Source organism: Thamnophis elegans, chromosome 2, assembly GCF_009769535.1.
Source record: "Thamnophis elegans isolate rThaEle1 chromosome 2, rThaEle1.pri, whole genome shotgun sequence".
NCBI lineage: Eukaryota > Metazoa > Chordata > Lepidosauria > Squamata > Colubridae > Thamnophis > Thamnophis elegans.
Genome location: NC_045542.1, coordinates 76,074,724 through 76,095,439, shown reverse-complemented (window position 1 = coordinate 76,095,439; position 20,716 = coordinate 76,074,724). Strand labels below are relative to the sequence as shown.

At 41.7% G+C, this 20,716-nt stretch overlaps 2 protein-coding genes across 4 annotated transcripts in view; both read left to right on the top strand.

Annotated features, from left to right (window-relative positions):
* ABLIM3 (actin binding LIM protein family member 3) overlaps nt 1-10,601 on the top strand; it is a 192,442-nt gene extending 181,841 nt beyond the window's left edge. For all 3 annotated transcript variants that reach the window (XM_032209464.1, XM_032209463.1, XM_032209465.1), the window contains 2 exons: nt 6,695-6,775; nt 8,468-10,601. In XM_032209464.1, the coding sequence (XP_032065355.1) occupies nt 6,695-6,775; nt 8,468-8,581 (195 nt within the window). In that variant the 3' untranslated portion in view covers nt 8,582-10,601. The remainder of the gene's footprint in view (nt 1-6,694; nt 6,776-8,467) is intronic.
* An 8,815-nt stretch (nt 10,602-19,416) lies between these two features.
* AFAP1L1 (actin filament associated protein 1 like 1) overlaps nt 19,417-20,716 on the top strand; it is a 79,312-nt gene continuing 78,012 nt past the window's right edge. The window contains exon 1 of the mRNA XM_032211327.1: nt 19,417-19,616. Coding sequence (XP_032067218.1) covers nt 19,589-19,616 — 28 coding nt within the window. The 5' untranslated portion in view covers nt 19,417-19,588. The remainder of the gene's footprint in view (nt 19,617-20,716) is intronic.

The window sequence follows — 20,716 nt, the reverse complement described above, 5'->3', positions numbered from 1 at the left end:
CCTGCCTTGCAGTTGGATCTGCCAGCTCATGAGCTACAGCTCCATAGCTGTTTCTCCAAGGCACTCCTGGAATCTGGGCACCCAAAGAGACCCACGACCAGCCCTTTTGCGCGCAGTGGTTCCAGGCAAGGTCGGTGGCCATTCTGTGGAGCGCCCAGCCACTTTGAGTGTTGGTGGCCATTGTGCGGATCGGAAAAGCCTGTGAAGATAGCGGCGGCCATTTTGAGACTTGGAAAAGCCTCAGAAGAAAAAAAGTCAGCCATTTTGGACATTTTAAAAAAGGCACAAACTCTGCAGCAGCCGAGTGCCCAGTGACCCAGGATCATTCCAGGTGGACTGGATCAGGAGCGCCTGGCCATCAAACGGGTGAGACCGTTGCCTATCTTTATTGTGGCTTGATTTATGTCGGAGGAGATGGCTGACCAAGCTGTGTCTGCAGATAGAGGATTAGAGGAGGCAGGGCCATCAGGGGCGAAGAGCAGTAGGAAGAGGCAAGCCAAAGAGGCTCCTTCCTCAGGGGTAAATCCCAAGGTCTCTAAAGCCACTACCAGGGCAGAAGAGTGAAGGCAGAAGGCTCTTGAGAAACAATTTCAGAGGGCCCCAAAACAACAACAAGTTCTAACTGCCCAGCCCTCCCCCCTCCTCCCAAGAGTCTCCAAGTTGTCTCCCCAGATCCACCTGTCTTGCCTCCCATGGGCCCTTGCTCTTCACTGGCAGATTCAGATGGGGAATTGTCTTCTTCTGAGTCCTCTTCTTCTGTAGAACCTAACAACAGAGGCAATTTCTTTAATGTCCCTCTCAATAGGGAACGCATCTTTGAGCAAGCTTCCCTCCTTATGGCGCATGGTTCAGGAATTCCCCAAGCCATGTACACCTCTCCTCAACCATCATTGCTGAAATCATCAAGCAGGTCATGGCTGCTGGCCTACAACAGTGCCCCCAACCTGCTCCATCACATAGCCACAAGCATAAATCTTCTGCAACTGCTCAACAACCTGATCCCTCTGTTTCTACTTCTCAGGCCTCGGTGGATAACATAATCTGCAGGATTCAGAACTGTCTGACAATGAGGTGGACACCGCAGATGCCCTGGCTTTTGCCGGATTATTTAAAACTGAGCGTTTTAAGTCCCTACTGCTTAAGGCCATTAAAGCTGCTAACTTACCATCTTCTGCTTCAGCTTCTACTTCACAGGAAAAACCAGCAGAACTGGCTACAACTGAGGGTCCCAGTACCCCATTCACTGAACCTACTGTGGAAAAGGAGGTGATCCCTGTTCCCAAGATCTTCCTGAATGTGATCCAGAAGCAGTTGGAGTCCCCGGGCACGGGTCAACAGCCAAACAACATCGACAAACGTCTCTATAACATTGCACCGGAACTCACCAAATTCCTCTAGTCTCCCCAAGTGGATACACTGGTTGCAGCACTTTCATCCCCTATTGTGGTCTCTGGACCTGAAGAGGTCCTCAAGCCTGAGGGGAGTAGGTCAGACCAAACCTTAGTCAAAAACTATCAGGCAGGGGCCTGGGCCATTAGGGCCTCCACTGCCACTTCCTTTTTCTCTAGAGCAGCCCTAGTCTGGATTGAACATCTTCAGGAGCGCATTTATCCTACTGACACTAGATCACATAGGGACCTCAACAAGATTAGGGCAGCCATTGAATACGCGGCTGATTCTTCTCTCAATGCTGCCAGGTTCGGTCACAGCCAGGCGTCTGCTTTGGCTCAAGCCATTTCAGGCGGAAGTTTGTACCAAGTGGCGCCTGGCAGCCTCCCCCTTCAGTGGCACCCAATTGTTTGGTACCCCTTTGGATCCGTACCTCATGGAATCTAAAGACAAGCGCAAGGTCTTTTCATGCATCTATAAAAAACAAGACAGTCATCCCACTCCTTACTACAGGAGATCACCCTTTCGGCCGGCGGACATGGGAACGTCATTCTCCTGCCTGCAATGTCAGGGACCTCGCTCTCACCATTCACACCCTGCGGAATCACAGGTTCAGGGTGAATCTCAAGAAGAGTCACCTTGTTCCCGGCACTCACATTCTTCACCTCAGGGTCTTGAAAGACACCGTGGTGGAGTGGGTGTTTCTGTCCAATGACCGCATTCTCAGTCTGAAGGAAATTGTCAGGAAGGTGCTGTGCCTATACAAGGTGTCCCTTCTTCTTCTCTCCCAAGTCTTGGGCAAGATGATGTCTTGCTTCGGGGTTGTCCCATGGGCCAGGTTCCACAGCAGGACCCTTCAATGGTTCATGCTTCCCCATCAAAAGGCCGACAGGAGCTGCTCCCCTCTCCTGGTTCCCCTTCCTAGTCAGGTCTTACAGTTCCTCAAATCCCCAGCAATTTTGCAAGAGATCTTGTTCAGGGATCTGGCCATCTCACACTTACAACAGATGCAAGTCTGATGGGGTGGAGGGCACACATGCAGTACCTAGTGGCTCAGGGTCAGTGGTCCTTCGAAGAGAGTCAAAACAGCATAAATTGGCTAGAGTTACGGGCAGTTCACTTCGCCCTCAAACAATTCCAACACAGGGTTCAGGACCGCCACATATTAGTCCTAACAGACAATACCACGACCAAGACACACATAAACAGGCAGGGGGGGCACGTTCCTGGCCTCTGATGCAGGAGTCCAACCTATTGTGCCAGTGGGCGGAATCTCACATATCATCTCTCAGGGCAGAGCACATCTCAGGGGTCTCCAATGTCCAGGCAGACTGGCTGAGCTGGACCAGAATAGATCAGGCAGAGTGGAGTGTCAATCCGAACCTCTTCCATTGACTGACACTATGATTCGGTCTCCCAGTCCTAGACCTGTTTGCGATGGCAGACAACAACCAGGTACCCAGGTATTACTCGCGGTTCATGGATCCCATGGCAGAAGGAGTAGACGCCCTCAGGTGCCATTGGCCCAAAAGTCTCCTATACATATTTCCGCCCCTTCCCCTCATTCAGAGAGTAATTCGGAAAAAGTTGGAGTAGGAGGCAGAACTATTGCGGCTAGCGCCGAATTGGCCATGCCGGCCTTGGTATGCCGTCCTAGTGACTCTGTCTATCTCTACTCCATGGCACATTCCATGGTCTCTCCTGTCTTTACACCAAGGGTCAATTTGTCATCCCGACCCCAAGTGGCTACAATTAACCGCATGGCGATTGAACGGCAAGCCTTAACATCTCCCTCAATGCCATTGCTACCATTCAGGCATCATGCAGAAGCTCTACTAACTGCATTTACAATGCCACTTGGAAGGCATTCGCACTGTGGTGTACCAACAAGACTATTGACCCACTTAAAGCATCCATTCCACAGATATTGGACTTCTTACAGAGGGGGCTTGATCAAGGTCTTATCCCTAATACGTTACACTGACAGGTGGCTGCTTTGGTTTCTGTCCTAGACGGTCTTGCCTCCGACCATCTACCTTCTCATCCCTTGATACGGAGATTTCTCCATGGAGCATTCAACCTGCAGCCCCCTGACATCCATAGATATCCAATTTGGGACTTGCCTCGCCTTTTGAACCTATGAGATCCACTTCTTTGAAACTGTTGTCCTTTAAGATGTTGTTAACATCTGCCAGACATGTTTCTGATTTGGCTGCCCTTTCAGTCAGGCATGACTTATGTGTGTTCCATCCAGACCGAGTCGTTTTAAGACTGGACCCAACATTCATACCGAAGGTGAATAGCTGCTTCCACAGAGGTCAAGAGTTAACCTTGCCTGATTTCTGCCCGTCTCCTCGTCATGAGAGGAAGCACAAGTGGCACACTCTTGACGTACGACGTGCCCTCAAGATCTACATCGACCGCACCACTTCGTTCCACTACTCGGAAGCTCTCTTCGTATCCTTTCGCCAGGCCTCCTTGGATAACAAGGCCTAGTCGTCGAGTCTGGGGCGGTGGATCAGAGCCTGTATTAAACTGTCTTATGAACTTCAGTCCTTGCAGGTTCCTCTAAACATTACAGCTCATTCTACACGTAGTGCTGCAACAACTGCTGCTTGGTCCATGCAAACCACATTGGAAGAAGTCTGCCAGGCAGCCACATGGGCTTCTCCCACGGTCTTCATACGTCATTACAAGTTAGACAAGTATGCGTTGTCTGACGCAGCTTTTGGCCGCAGGGTGCTGCAACAAGTGCTTGTGCCTTAACAGACTTTCTTTAGTATCCCCACCCTAGTGGACAGCCCAGTCTTTGGTATGTCCCAGTCTGGCTGCTGTCTCCACAATCACAGGAGAATGGGTGTTGGTTCTTACCTGATATGCTAATTCTCTGTTGGAGACAGCAGCCAGCCTCACCCTGGGGTGCGTCACGCAATTCAGAACTTTTTTGTGCGGTGGAGAGAGAGAAAAAAACAGAGGATATGGACTTGACCCATGTACGTTTTTGCTCACAATTCTCTTGAGTCTACAGTTTTCCTTTGTCTGAACTGGGGAGGAGCCACAAGGGCCCAATGACATCATAAGTGTAGATTCAGTCCAATTGGTTACTGGACGGAGTAAACCCAGTCTCGCTGCTGTCTCCACTTCTACAGAGAATGAGCGTATCAGGTAAGAATCATTCACCTTCAGATTCCTGGATTCCCCTGGTCTCTTCTGATAGCAGACATCTGACCCTGTTGCTTTGAGGCAACATCAGCCTCACTCAGATTCTCCCAGAGCATCTTCACATTGAAAAGTATAATTAGAGGTTATAAAATAACTTTCTGCAAATTAGAATTTCGTGACCTGGTCCACCTCAAATATCTTTGACTTCAGTTCCTAAAGTATATGCTGACAGAAAAGTATAATAATTGAAATTCAATATATCTAAAAACTATTATGATGTATGAGCTATACTGACTGGCAGGAATTTCAAACAGAAATCTTTTCCTGAATCTGTCTGAGGCTGAGAAATGAACTTAATATTTTTTTTTTGTATATGTAAAACATGACTTTGTTACTGAGCTAAAGTGCACCAGATTCTACAAAGACATTATTTTAGTATTATTAATAATTACAGCATATTAATAATATGCTGAACTAATTGAAGGTAAATTTCTGCATCTTTTGGGGCTTTAACTCACCGTATAAGCAATGGATGGAAACTAATCAAGTGAAGAGCCAACCTAGAACTTAGGAGGAATTTCCTGACAATGAGAACAATTAATCAGTGGAACAACTTGCAAACAGAAGTGGGTACTCAAAACACCGGAGGTCTTAAAAAGAGATTGGGAAACCATTTGTCTGAAATAGTATATGGTCTCCTCCTTGAGCAAGGGGTTGTCCCTTCCAATGTCCCTTCCAGCTTTGTTATTTTGTTGTTATTTTGTTATTTTGTTTGTTATTTTGTTTGTTATTTTGTTTGTTATTTTGTTATTTTGTTATTTTGTTATTTTGTTATTTTGTTATCTTGTTATCTTGTTATCTTGTTATCTTGTTATCTTGTTATCTTGTTATCTTGTTATCTTGTTATCTTGTTATTTTGTTTGTTATTTTGTTTGTTATTTTGTTATTTTGTTATTTATTTTGTTATCTTGTTATTTTGTTTGTTATTTTGTTATTTTGTTATTTTGTTATTTTGTTATTTTGTTATTTTGTTATTTTGTTATTTTGTTATTTTGTTATTTTGTTATTTTGTTATTTTGTTATTTTGTTATTTTGTTATTTTGTTATTTTGTTATTTTGTTATTTTGTTATTTTTATGGCATCAATTGTGCTGCTGCTATCCTGAGCAAATAGAAACTGTAAATATCAGTGTTACACTGAATAGAATCACTGTATTGTAATTCTCCAAAAATATTCTTGTACTTCTCTTATGGCATGTGTTAAATTGTGAGTTGCCAGATTCATGTTACAATTGGAAAGTGCTTAAATCTAATTAAATTAGTAAATAAATAAATAATTTTTCATATCCACCAGCATTTTTACCCTGATTCCTTCACAAAGCAGTCTGGGAACTCTGCAATGATTATCTTCACTTCTACTGATAGCAAATCACAGGAAAAAATGTAGGGAATCAGTATTCACTCTCTTCATAGCTGATTAATAGGAGAGGAAAAATAAGACATGCTACCAATGTCCCAACTGCTGAGCTATCATGGGCTGTGAAATTGCTTAGTGTTTCAAAAACAAAGAATCCCAAAAGATTATAATGGAAAACTATCTGAAGACTATTTCTTTAAAATGTAAAGAAAAATGCTGGTTCCCTGTAAAGGCTTCCTAACCATCTTCTACTATTCCTCTGTGGAAATTTTTAAAAACCCTCGGAATTTGTAAAGACGAAATGTTAAGCATGCTGACAATTTTGCAACCTTTCCAAAAGTACACTGTGATGAGGGTCATATGACACTACCAAACAGGATGCTAAATCTCTATGAGCAGAACTTAAGGCTAGGTGCTAGAAAGCAGTATTAGACAAACATTTTGCCCAAAGGGAAAATGGACTTCTTACGAGTTTTATAGAGATGCTGCATTTCAATAGGTAGGAAATACCAGCATGGCTGTGATTTCCAATAAACTGAAACAGACTCACTTCCCATAGAACATAGAAAATATTGTGAGATCAATCGATCCAAGGCTAAATCCTAAAATGATGCAAAATGATGGTATGGAAGTTCCCAAACATATGATATACATTTTCTCAAAACTATGTTCAGCTGATTCTTATTTTTCTGATTATTTCATCCAGGATCATATTTTTCTTTTGTAGATATATCCTTATGAGTTGCTTTTGGTGACAACTAGGGGGAAAAATCGCTTGCCCAAAGATGTGGACAGAACTCGGTTAGAGGTAAGTCAAATCCAGCATCTGGAGATCTCCTTCAAGTACTTCTGGAACCTCTGAAACTGAATCTTCCCCTTCCTTGGATTGTTTATGTCAGCAAGAGCCAAGAAAAGATCTACCAGAAAGATATTCTGTATAGACAGCTACTACCAAATTCATATCTGTGACTATGTAATATTACAGACAGACTATTAAATTACTGGTAGATAGATTTCAGTTAAGTGAAGGGTAACATAAACACTTTTAAACTAATCATACATACCTAACTTACATACCTATATTGAGCCTAGCTATACAAGTAACTAAGGAGTGCAGTATTTCAGGGCCAATATTGCCACAATATTGAGATTGTGGCAATTTATAAATCTGATCGATTCATTCATTGATAGGTGATAAAAGATGAAGGATTAGAAAGGCAGACAGATAGAACTAATCAAGAAAGGGGAAAATACTGAATCCACTACAAGCAAGGAAAATCACTACAGTTTTCTTCTTTCCCCTATGTTAGATGCCAGCCTTAACAACCAAAAGATTCCCTGCTTTTAAACTGTTCTCATAGCTGCCTTGTATGTGTACGAGATGACCAGGATGAGCCGGAGGGAGGGGTAAAATGCATCATCAGTCTAAGTCCCTGCATGCCCACAAGAAATTAAAGTCTAACTCACCTGGAATGGATTCTTAAGTCCCACCAATTTCCCTCAACCATTAGTAGCTCAGATACTTGTAGAGAGCTTAACCTTGCAATAAATCTTTATAGTCATTTGAACTGCCTGAATCTCCTGATTTCTCTGGTGCCTGACAAAATGTTCTTTCTAAATCAATTTCTTTCCTCATTTATGGAACCTAAGGCGAATCATTTATCCTTGCAACGTATTTTTCCTGTCTGTAAGTAATTAAGACTCAGGTTGTTTTCAGACGGAACTTTTGATCTACAGTTTTAAGGTCCATCCTGATAATTTCTCAGTGGATGCAAAAAATATATATAATTTATATTTCTTTAATAATCAGCTTAGATTTGGTCTTCTTTTGGTCAATTTTGTTCTAAGTAAAGAAATGGTAATAAGTACTTGAAGAGAAAGACCCAAAACAGAAATACAAATCATCAAAAATATAGATGTTTTTGGCTGTTTCTGTTCTTAGAAGCTTTGGCTTGTTTATCACCTGTTCCTCCTCCATTCTATTCCTGTATATCAAAGTCGTGTGCACACAAACTTAGGTGTTACAAGAATGTTAATAATATAACAGGAGGATGAAATTACAATACCTTGAGTCTAGAAGTATTTTGTAGAGAAAGACAAAATACATAAAGAGAAACACATGTGAGCACACCAAATGTATGGTTGCATGTCTGTCACTCTAGAAGTCTTCATGGGAAATTGGAACAAGTAGGTGAGAATGGGCTGGAAGAGAGGCTGGGGTGAGTGACTCAGATATTTAGATCTCCAAATTCATCAAGGTCCACCTCTGGTATGAAAGTCCTTTCATCAAAATGGATTGTGTGAATAATTGTGCTACAAACTCCAACAGATTACTATGAGAGAAGGGTCATGTCCAGGTGCAAATGTAGAGCCTGAAGATGCAGTAGTGTAAACTAAATGTTGTCTCAGAACTTACATATATTTCAAATCAAGTGCCTGTTGTCACACTTGTACATTAGCCATACTTATATAACAGCATACCTCTCTGTTCTCTTTCCAGCGCCATCTGTCCCCAGAGGAATTTTACCAGGTGTTTGGCATGACTATTGCTGAATTTGATCGCCTGGCTTTGTGGAAAAGAAATGAATTGAAGAAGCAGGCTCGGCTATTTTGAAAACAGTATATATAAAAACTATATAAATATCTCTATATAGAAGCTCTGTATAGTACAGAGTAGAATCTCTGGCTGTACTCTTTGGAAGCCTGTAGAGTGAACTGAAGTCTCACAGATATTTTTATGCTCTTTGTTTCTTTTATTCTTTTTTTTAAAAAAGAGTAACTCTTATTTGGGAAACTTTTCAAGTGTGGGGAGGATGTGGGAACCTGTTTTATACTGAGCTGTTTCTTTTTCTTACATCAATGTTGAGAACCTTGGGCATTATCATAGCTCACCCGTGAGCCTCTTAAAAGCAAGTCTGGAGAGATAGGATGATGGAACTGGGGGCATGTTTTGATAGAGCCAATCATCCTTATACACCTCCCCCCACCTCATGGCTTCAGAATAACTGGAGTATGCTGCTCAATCAGGCCAAGGATTTATCTCAACCTGCCTTTTGTTTCTAATAGTAGCTCAACAAATATCTTTTGCATTTTTCTATTATTTTCCTCACTATCTTAATCATCTCCAAGGATATATATATATATAAATGTTTGCTGGATAGATTTTGGTTTTATTTGTATCCCTTTATACCAGGGATCTTGAGATCTTGGTGTAAGATCTCAACACGCACGTGTATATGTGTGTGATTTTGCACCAAGATTTAAACATGCTCATATAAAAGGATACAAATAAAACCAAGATCTATTCAGTCAGCATTCTTTTTTTTTCTTATAGCAGACATCCAAATGACTCTTGGAAATTAAAAAGATGGGCTTTAAGGTGATGAGAAACCATATACTTTATGTTCCTTCCTGCAGCATCCAGAAATCAGATTGATTACCTCTATGTATGGAGGCTTTATATAGCTATTATTGAGAGTAACCATCTTTAAAACGGTTTATAAATATTAGCTTGCAAAATTTCTTTTTTCTCTGAGTTACAGTGACATACAGCTGTCTTCCATACCACTTCAGAGATTTGTAGAAAGCAATGCACTGAAACACTTACTAAAATTTATTCTGATTCAGCAGATACTCCTACATTCAGGGAATAGGAAGTTAGGTTTCTTGGAATACATAATTATATGCTCAACTAAATATTTAGGTACTTTAACACAATTTTACATTTGCACAGATCTATATTCAGCCTTCCCCAATCTAGTGGTCTTCAACCATGCTGGACTAAAACTTCCAGAAGTCATACTGAACTATGGACACTTGTAGAGACTAGTTTGGGGGTACAATCTGTGATATACACCCAATTATAATCTTCATTTCCATTATTTCAATTTCCTCTTCTTTTACTAGTCACTTTAAGCAGTCAATTAAAAAAAACTGCTATAAAAGAGCTTAACCTTACAAACTTGAGATCAAACTTTTGAAAAGGGGGGGATAACAGGGAATAACTGGCACCACTGTCCAATTCTCAAACAAAACAGTTCTATATACTAATCAGCGGTTTGTTGAATAAATCATAATAGTGGAAAGCTATTAACCATAGTTTAGAAGATACAGTGACTTGATTCACATAATATGTTAAGCTAAAATCCAATAAACTATATTATGGCTTAGCATGATATGTGAATCTTGTCACTGTTGTTTTTTAAATAAACTTTGGCTATGGCTGTTGGAAAAAGAATGAAGCTTTACCCAGGCAGATGTGATGTTCAAAGTATTACATCTGAACTTTTATGTGAGTTTTATATATGTTTTCTGAAAACAGCAGTCATATTAGGAATCAAACTTTGAACTTTCAAACATGTATAAAAACTGTTGGATTACGGAGGGAAAAGAGTTTGGAAAAACCTTGGCACTTGTAATGTCTTGTTCATCTTTAATTTAACTAATTTAATTGCATACAGTATGTCTGGCCTTTCATGGTCACTAGCCACATTTCTGATATTGTGTCAAATCAGTAGGGTCAACTCCTAAATGAAGAAACGTTCATGGAATGTTTTGATTTGGGAGATTGTATGTTTGTTCTTTCTTAAAAGAAAAAGAAATTTCTTACCTAATACACTGTTTGAACAAAATAATTGTGAGTTGTCTCATATTGTTTTCTTATTGTTTCCTTCTTCTTTGAATGAATGGGCTCCAAAGCTGAATCTATTATTTCCAACCAGGTGGGCAAATGCATTTCTCTCTCTATAAGAATACAACACATTTTCCCCAGGAAATCCCCTAGCTGAGAGAATGCAGATTACATATAGAAAGTAATACTGCTTTTTACCAAATAAAATTGCATATTGTATTACTCATATTAGCTAAGAAAATCTTGGAGCTCCTCATCATCCCCTAAGCATATCAGCAATTTTCACGCTCTTCCTATACAAATGTATAACCTTCTTCTTACATACTGTGTTTAAAGTGCACTCAAAGAAATTTATTTCAGAATTGGCAATATGAAGGTTATGTCAAAGTATTGATTTAGGGATGCCAAACAACAAAACAAAAATAATTTTTTGGCCAGTAACCACAGATCCTAGCTTCTTCATGCGATCAAATAATTTTTACAATATTGAGTTGTTAATTCAGTTTCATTTAGTGCATTAGTAAATTTGTCTGGTCATATTTATATTGATTTGTATTGATGTCAGAGAATTCTGATAAGATCTAAAATATATGCTGAGTTCCAGGTGGGCCGAAGCTGCTGTAAAACATCTTCTGCTCCATGGAAGACAGACATACTGTGGTAAAACAAGATTGGAGTGTAAATGCTTCCATTAAAGAGTCTGAAGTCATCGCTTGACTTAATATTTATGGAACATTTTTCAAATTCAAAACAATTTCCAGATGTTAGTTTATTCCAAAGGAAAGTCAGTTAAATTTACAGCTGGGCAAGTAGAATTGAAATTCTACATAAAAGGTGAAGTTTTTGGATAATCATATCTTTTTCAGCTCTAATGACTTACTTTACAAAGTACCCTATGACAACAAAAGCAACTAAGCCTTCCTGTTTGACAAGTAAATGTTATGTATGGAAGGTGAATCTGATGCTGTTTGCCTATAACCATGAAATATGCAGAAGCGAACACTTTAAAAATTGCATGTACAGAAAATATTTGTCAAACCAATGGCTGTACTGTAATATTCTGCTTTACTAATGTAGCTGCTCAAGGACTACCAAATGCTATGTTTTTTTAATTCAAGGAGCTTATCAAGTACAAACTGGGTGTGTTTGGTGTGGGCATCATCTTCACTAGCAATATGATGGATTGAGGCCAATAGTTCTTTAAATGGATGTATTCTTTTGATAAGGACATTAATAATCATGCTTCATTAAGCATGCTTAATTCTTCATTTAAATGTCTTCAGATGAGCTCCTACCTTAAGGGAGTCTTCCCCAACCTTGATAGTGTTTCAAGAAATGATTGAATCTGCAGCTCATCACTAGAGGATGCAGGACAGAGGGAACCACAGGGCAGGCAGAGCTTTGCTCAGGACCTCCTTGTGTTACAGGGCACAAGAGAAGAGCAGGAAAGGAAGACAGGGATAGGGCACAACATAGGGCAATGTCTCTCAGGAAACCATGATGCAAAGGAGGCTAAACATTGTTACTGGCAAAACCCACAATAACAAGGATGTCCTCTGGGAAGGAAAACTTCTGCCAGCTATACTCTGCCCCTTGGGGCCAAGATGAAGAAACTGCTGGATTCTCTACAGATCTCTCTCAACATATCTCACTTATAAGCCAGAAGGCGTGCCCAGCCTGGTCTATTCTGTTCCTGACTCTAAGTTATTCTTGTGTCCAAAGAATCCAATCACAGGATTTGCTGCAAGCCGACTGCTTTCCATTTGTGATGGTCCTAGAGAGGGTCGCCAAATCCCAATCCAGGGACCAGCACCGGTTCTCAGCATGTCAGTAACTAGGCCATGCAACAAGCAAAGCTTTGTCTACAGGATGCAGGCAGCACCTGAAACCACACCCCTCCGCTCCATGAAAAAAACTTTCTCCACTGATCCCTGATGCCCAAAAGGTTGGGGCCCATTGCTCTAGGCCTAGGAGATATGAGAGACTTAAGCTTAAATCTTAAACTTGATGTGAATCCTCAAACATCCATGTTTCTCATTAATTATATCTGCAGAAAAATGGCAAGTTGTTTCTCCCCCCCCCCCCACTCTGTGTGGCCAAAAATATAACTAGTCAGCTTTTAGTCCACATTCCATTAAAGTTAATTTGAAATGGATCTAAATTGCAGGAATCTTAGTATCATATGAGAAGATAATATATAGTGAGTTAAACATTGAAACGTTTATTTTCCTTTTAAACAGAAGTGTTAATATCACTTTTAAAAAATGGCACAATTGGAAATAATTTTTAAGCATAGTTGACTTTTTGGGGAAGATAAATTTTAGCAAGCTTCAGATGATTAGATTCAATATTTTTATTTATTTTTTATTCAATACAAAGCAAATGAGATATTGTTGTTCTGGGTAATGAAATTTGTGGCCAAGTCTTAGATAAATGGGGAAAAAAATTCTTTTAGAAAATGTTTTGAATGTACATTTAATGGCATTGCTTATTATTCTTCATTTTTTATTTAGTAGAGATGTTTGCATTGATGGAGAATTTTTATACACATTAACATGCAAATCCCCCCCCCCCTTTCAGGTTTATAAACTATGTAAATTTGTTAGCCTTGGTTTTAAAAAATGTCAATGCATTATAGGATATGGATCACTTTCTCAGCTAAAGAAAAGAAGAAAGTAATTCTGGAAGCAAAATTCTACTTTCCAGAAAATAAATAAATAAACACACACACACACATACACACACACACACACAGAAACATTCTGTGGAACCAGGAATGAATTGGAAATGCTATCCCCAGAATGAGGATGAGCTATTTGTGCCTAATCTCAGCCATGAAAATCAGGTTGGGTGGTCTCTATTCAGCTCTAGAGCTTTGGGAGTTGGTTTTTTTTTTTCATAATTCCTACTGCTGTTTTTGCTTCACTTCCAATGGATTAGTTGACTCACAGCATATGATGTATGTCTGGCACATATGGATGCACTCACAAAATAATCTCCTTCACAAAATCTATTAATCCATTTAATCTAAACCTAATGTACTTCAGAAAGGTTCACAAATTGAACCATGAAATCATACATACACACACACACACACACACACACACACACACACACACACACATATAGAGTGATCGCTTATCAGACAATTTTTAGATTAGATATTCCAGTTTAGTATACTCTTTGTTACAATATAGGTTTTTGCAATATACTGCCATACAAAATACAGTATACTAGCTGATAGTTAGCCCTTTAAAAGATCTGATGTTTTATAAAATGAATTTGGGTTGCCTAGAATTGTGGAATGCCAACAGGTTTAATTAAGACCTCTCTTAATTTTAAAATCTGAACCAAATATATTTGTCATTCAGAAACTCTTAAACTACTAACATTATTGGAAAAATAATTTGAGAGTTCCAAATTTACAATCAATACTGCTACTAAGATAATAGATAGAAAACTTGCAAGTAATGTGAAATAAAGAATTAGAATCTCCTGCTTTGGCAAATCAATAGCCTAGAGTTTTAATGAATGTTAAATTGATGTTAAATTGATGTCTTATAATCTATTTTTTAAGCCAGTTTGGAATTGTTGGAAGAAATGTCCATTTGGGTGCAGTTCCAAGTGGGAAGAAAGACACTGGAAACATGGATACTATTTGGAAAGATGGTTTAATAGTGGACAGGACCACATGGTTTGAGGTCCTGGGCGAAAAAGAACAGAATGAGAGAGAGAGATTTATACCAGAGGTGGACTGCCAATTTTGTTGCTACAGGTTTGGGTGTGCTCCTGTGCTCCCACACCACTTCTGCACATGCGCAGAAGCATCTGGGCAGGTGGGTGGAGCCTCCCACTGCCGCTACTATCAGTTCAGCCAATCTGGGCCAAACTGGCAACAACCCACTTCTGATTTATATCCTCTCTTGGGTTCCACCTTGGAGTTTCCTGTTCCTGTGCAAGAAATGTATTCTAATTTGTTGTCATACTCCCATGGAGCCATGCGGGGTAACTTTGTAGGTTGTCTTGAGTCCCAAGCTTGGTTAGGTGATGTAATCTTCCCAGGTGCCATGTGGTGAGATGGGTAGAGGGCTAATCCTACTATGTCCTGAGGGTGAAGGTCTTTGGTATTGTAGATAAGCAGGCCCAGCCTTTGGTGTCAGGCTGGCACCACAATATCTGCTGGGGCAGGGGCAAGGAGCTGAGGCTCTGACTTATGTCTTTAGAAACATCTTTAGGGAAAATATAATATAATATAATATTCTGACTAGAATATTCCCTAGAATATTTCATTTTTCTAGGAAAGGGGTGGGTGCTAACCTCCTACAATATAGTAGTGAAAGTTTTGGCCTAGAAAGCAGAAGACAGTGATTTTTAGAACCCCTGCCCCTTAAGTATGAAAACTCCTCAGCTTTGGGCCAGTCACTCAGTTCAATCCATCTCACAGGGTTGAGAAGAAAATAAGAGGCAGGTCTTTAAATGTTTTCACCATTAAAAAGATGGATAACAACAACAATAACCACCACCGCAGATTTTGCAACGACAAAGTCAAAACTTTCACATTTAATATGTGAATGCAGCAAAATCGCACAAACTGATTATAAAGCTAGACACAACCGAGTTGCTAAATTAATCCACTGGTTATTATGAAAAAAAAAATGAATTACTTGTATCCAAAATGTCATGCAAACATAAAGTGGAAAAAGTTACCAAAAATGAGAAGGTGAAGATCTTGTGGGACTTTCGAATGCAGACAGATTGTCATTCGGAACACAACACGCCAGATATCACTGTTGTCAAAACCCGAAAAGTACGATTTATTGATATCACAGTACCAGGAGATGCCCACTCGAAGAAAAAAACCTGGAAAAATCACAAAATATGGCAACCTGGCCATCGAAACTAAGCAATTATGGATGAAGCATGTAACAGTGATACCCGTTGTCATCGGGGCAGTTGGTACCATATCCAAGAATTTTACAAATTGCAGCTTCCTGCAATAACACCAGTGGAACTGCAAAAAACTGTGCTATTCGGAACATCATACATTATAAGAAGGTACTTGGTTGCTACCTAGGACGCTGGTAGCAACCCGTATCAACCATTAGCACCAGTCAATGGTATTTGTGATGCAGTTTTAAATGTTCAGTTGACTGAGTTTCATGTTTAATTAATGAAAGAAATAATATCTTAAAATGTGATTAGTATAGCAAAATATTACTTGGTGTTTAGTGCTAACTCAGAGGATGGATACTGTAATAAGGCTTGGGTTTTTATTCCAATGTAATGGAATTGATATTTTGGATTGGACACTAATATTTTAGCTTATTTACAGTAGCACTGTTAATTCTTAAAACTGTGAAATGAGTATTAGGAAAAGAAACAATGGTTAAATATATAAATGGGTTAAAAAATCTTGTCTATTCAGTTCTGTTTCTCCTTTCCTTTACAGTTCTTTTTGCCCCAATTTTCATTTAACTTTTAAATGTATAAGGTCAATGTGTTCATATTAAAAGCATGTAAAAATGTAAACAATAGATGCCCCAAAATGTAGCATAGACAAAATGAAGACAAACGTAATACACAATAAATCAATCAGTGTGGTAGTAAATCCAGAGCTGCCACATTCAAGTTAAATTTGAAGTCACCCTGACAATAATGTTGCAAAGAAACGTATGGATGGCTGAAATCTAGCATATTTACCTGGGATTAATATTTCATATAAAACAGATTTGAGTTTTGCTTCTCAGACTGTGAATCACTGCCAACAGGATGACTGCACCACTGTTTCCCTGTGGGATGGATTGCGTGACCACAAAATGAGGCGGGGGAAGGGGGAGCTTCCTGCACCAAATTGCCTACTTTGTGACAAACCCTCAAGCGAATGGTGAGGTATGTCTTCAAGCTGAGTGGTCTGTGAATCATACCAAGAACCTCATTTTGTATGGCTTCTCAGTAAGGTGCTGAGAAATGCTGAAAGGTAGGGTTTTCTTTCTTTTCCTTTTCTCTCCTTTCGTATCCTTCCCTCTCCTCTTCTCTCCTTTCTCTTTTCTTTTAACAAGCCTGACCAGGTAGTCCCTGACTTACAACAGTTCATTTAGTGATAATTCAAAGTTACAACGGCACTGAAAAAAAGTGAGTTATGACCATTTTTCACATTAACAATGGTTGCAGTATCCCCATGCACACGTGATCAAAATTCAGATACTTGGCAACTGACTCATATTTATGACCATTGCAGTGTCCTTGGGGGGGGGACGTGTGCTCCCCTTTTGTGACCTTCTGATAAGCCAAGTCAATGGGGAAGCCAGATCCACTTAACTACTGTGTTATTAATTTGCCAACTGCAGTGATTCACTAAATAACTGTAGCAAGAAAGGTCTTAAAATGGGGCAAAACCAACTTAACAAATGTTTCACTTAGCAACAGAAATGTTGGGCTCAATTGTGGTGATAAGTAAAAGACTATCTGTATTAATCACTCTTCACTACTATCGATAATATTATAGGCATGAATAATCTGTGCTGCCAAACTTCCCAATTGTCATTATTATTGTACTTCTGAATCAGGCATGGATTCCTCCTTTGTCTTTGAATGCTAAAGAGCCTCCAGCCATTCCCTGATATTAAATTTACCATCAGCTCTTCTAGATTGCCTGTTTGGCAGACATTCAGAAATGAAGTAGTACAGTACAGACACCCATCAAGGGCTATCCTTCCCATCAGAATAGTTGCCCCAGCTAGCAGTTGCTGGATGGCAGAAAGCCATTGAGATTGAGTATCTGTCCTCTGCCTGGTTTGCTTGGCTGCTGCCCACTGATGTAGTGGGTGATGTCCCTCCATCACTTGTGATGATGGAAGAACAAGACACATTCTGTGACACAACTAGACACATTCTACATCTGGAGCTGTATTTGCAAGATGGTGTGGGTTTGTATGTGTTTTGTTATTCTTAGGCAACAGAACACTCTGGCCAAGCAGCCCTTAACTGAATCCCATTAGAATTCAGCAACCTATCTGGGTAGAGAATATATGATAGGTTTGCAATATATCCATTCTCCACCACCACCCCTTTTTCTTTCTCTCTTTCCTTACTTTCATGTCAGTGTTGCCTCCTACTGACTAGCTTGGATTTTCAGAAGTCGCTTGCCCTTGCCTTCTTAGCACCGAGGAAAAGTGACTAGCCCAAAGACACCTAGCTGGATTGGAGCCTAAAGCAGGGCAATTAATAGTTTCTAGCCTGTTTCCTTAATCACTATACCAAACTGGCTCTTCTACCCCCATTTGTACATGTATAATAAGCCCTGGTGCTGCCACTTCTAAGAACCTTTCTTGCCTGCAGCTAACCATGCTGTAAATGTGTCCTAGCAATATTCTGGCATATCCTCACAAACTTGCTTTCATCTCATCCTTAGCCTAGAAGTGAAACGGCTTTGCTTTGGCTTAAAAGGAGGTTTCAAAGTGTGGACAAGTGTTAGGTTTTGTCTTGAAAAGAATTCAGGTAGCAGGCAGTGACAACACAGTACAGACAGAATTGGTGGTGTGGAGAGCAATTTTCAAGCCAGGATAGTTTTTCTGCTGAACCAAAGAAGGGCTGACTGAGCTTCAATTCAGCATTGGATCAAAGCCCTAACTCTACTTAGGAGGGGACTGCCTATACTGGGATACAGCGGAGGATACCTGAAAACAACATGCATCCTGTCTGCTTCAACAATGCATTGCATTTTTATTACTTCGAAGACAAGTATTATCCTACACTCTCCAATGGCAAAGCAGATTGGCAAAGTATATTCCAAGTGTATTAATCACACACTTCCCAGTCTTTATTACTTCAGTGCCTAGAGTTTCCTATATGAAGTATAAACGCTGTTAGAAAATTAACATGTGATAAGGAAAAATAGGTTCTTGGAGCCATTGGGAAAATTTACTTTGCCGGAATAAAATATTAATGGCATTGGCTTTATAAACTGCCGAATGGTATGTGTCAAATACATGAGGGGGAAAGAGGAGAGGAAAATGTGTACAAAGAGGTATCCTATAGGTCAGTTCCGTGTTTAGGTAAAGATTGCCCTCCCACATATGTCCTAGTCATTCCCGACTCTAGGAGCGGTGGTCACCTCCGTTTCAAAGCTGAAGAGCCAGCCTTGTCCCAGGAGTCTTCGTGGTCATGTGTCCAGCATGACTAAACGCACGGAACGTTACCTTCCCACCAAAGGTGGTCCCTATTTTTCTACTTGCATTTTTACATGCTTTCGAACTGTTAGGTTGGCCGAAGCTGGGAGAAGTAACGGGAGCTCACTCCGTTACCCGGCGCTGGGGATTCGAACCGCCACAAGCTCAGCGTCTTAGCCACTGAGCCACCGGTTCTGTGCTTAGAACTACTATTATATGAATCTTAAGCTTATATTTATTTGAACAGTATTTTGCATTTCCCCCCGGAAAACAACGGGAAATGCGAGTTAAGTAACCAATATCAGACTGGACAAACATCGCTCGAGATGGGCAGGCACGCACCCATGGAGTGAGGGGGGAGGGGGGAAAGCGCGCGCCACGGAGCGCGGGCAAGCAGGCCGCGAGACTGGGCGTCCCCGTACACACGCGCTCCGGGGAGCAGAGACTATTGTTATTGTGTACTGCACAGACGGTCGCACCTGGTCCGGAAGGGCGGGGCAAGCGAGCGGAGTCGACCCAGCACTGGGGAGGTTCGCTCCGCGTAGGGCGCATCTTGACAGAACGGCGCTAAGACCCGGAGTCTTCCCAAGGCGGAGGAAGCGGCAACTAGGGAGGGACTGCTGCTCGGCGATTGTTTGAGGGAGCCGGCGGAGAGGTTGACATTTGTGTGTGCCGTGGAGCGACGCGCATCCCTTTGCTTTACTCGGAGCCGGACAGAGCCGAGCCGCGCTAAGAGCTCCCCGCGCTCAGTGGCCGGCTGAGGGCAAGCGATATCGGCAGAGTCGCACGTGCCGCCCGACCTGTCTCCAGCCTCCCGCCGTTCATGCTCCGGACCATGGACAGACTCAGCGGTAAGCCTTTGCCCGAGCCAAGCTTTGCTCCGGCTTAGCTTCGAGGCGTCTTTTTTTTAAAAAATCTGTTTAACGGGACCGGCGGGCTGAGGGAAACGTCAGTTTGTGCTCCCGGGAAACGGCGCCGCTGCTGTTTTTGAAACGCCGTCTTCCTGGCTCCGAGGGACTCCTGCGCCGCTTTGGGAGGAAGACAGGCTAATCGGGGCTGGAGGGGGACGAGAGGGGCTTTAAAAACCGCCGTAGGCTTGCAGCGCATCCCGTAGACGCCGAGCGCTTTCTCTCCCCACCGATCAGTTTGCACCCAGTTTGCCAATAGGAAGCCTTTTTATTTCTGGGCACAAGTGCGGCAAGTTTGTCCCCTGAAACGAGAGCCATCGGTCTGGTCCGGGAAGAGGGGGTGGCAGCCACGCCCACTCGAGCTCGCATTCACGACACGTTCCGCGTGGGGGCAATTCCATTGTGGGACCCAAACGCGAAGCGGCGGCGTGGGGGAGAGCGAGAGAAAGAAGGGGGCGGGTGGAAAATATAGATGTATAGGTGGGCACGGGAGAAGCGTAAGATTCGGATGGGGGTGGGGAGAACGTCGGAAGCCTAAATGGCAGATTTACCAAATCGACCCGCGTGTGTATACACAGAAGCGTTTGCGTCCGTGCGCGTCATGTTTATGAAGGGGCGGCCGCGACCACCTCGCGACAGGAGAAGCAGAATTGTGGGAAGTCCCCCGTTGGGGAAGAAACCTAAAGGGTACCAGGGCGAGCTGTGCGCGCCCAAAAGCTTCCACCGCGGCATTGTCTTCTTAATAGGGCTTTGTGTGTGACCTGTGCGCCGGAGGCGGAGGCGAGCGGTTGCCAAATGGCGCTCCTCGAACTTCCTTGGCAGGCCTCAGCGTTGTTTCTTTGCCTTTACTGGAGGCGTCGGGGGCTCCGCTTGAGATTCGGTGCAAAGGCCGTCGAGGGGGTCTGCTCGGACAGCGACTCCTGCAACGTTGAAGTGCCTTAAAGATGCTTTTTTTTCCCCAAGGGGCAACTGGACTTTCTGGTTTTTCTTTGAAGACGTTTTGCTTCTCATGTAAGACGCTTCTTCAGCTCTGAGTGCATCGC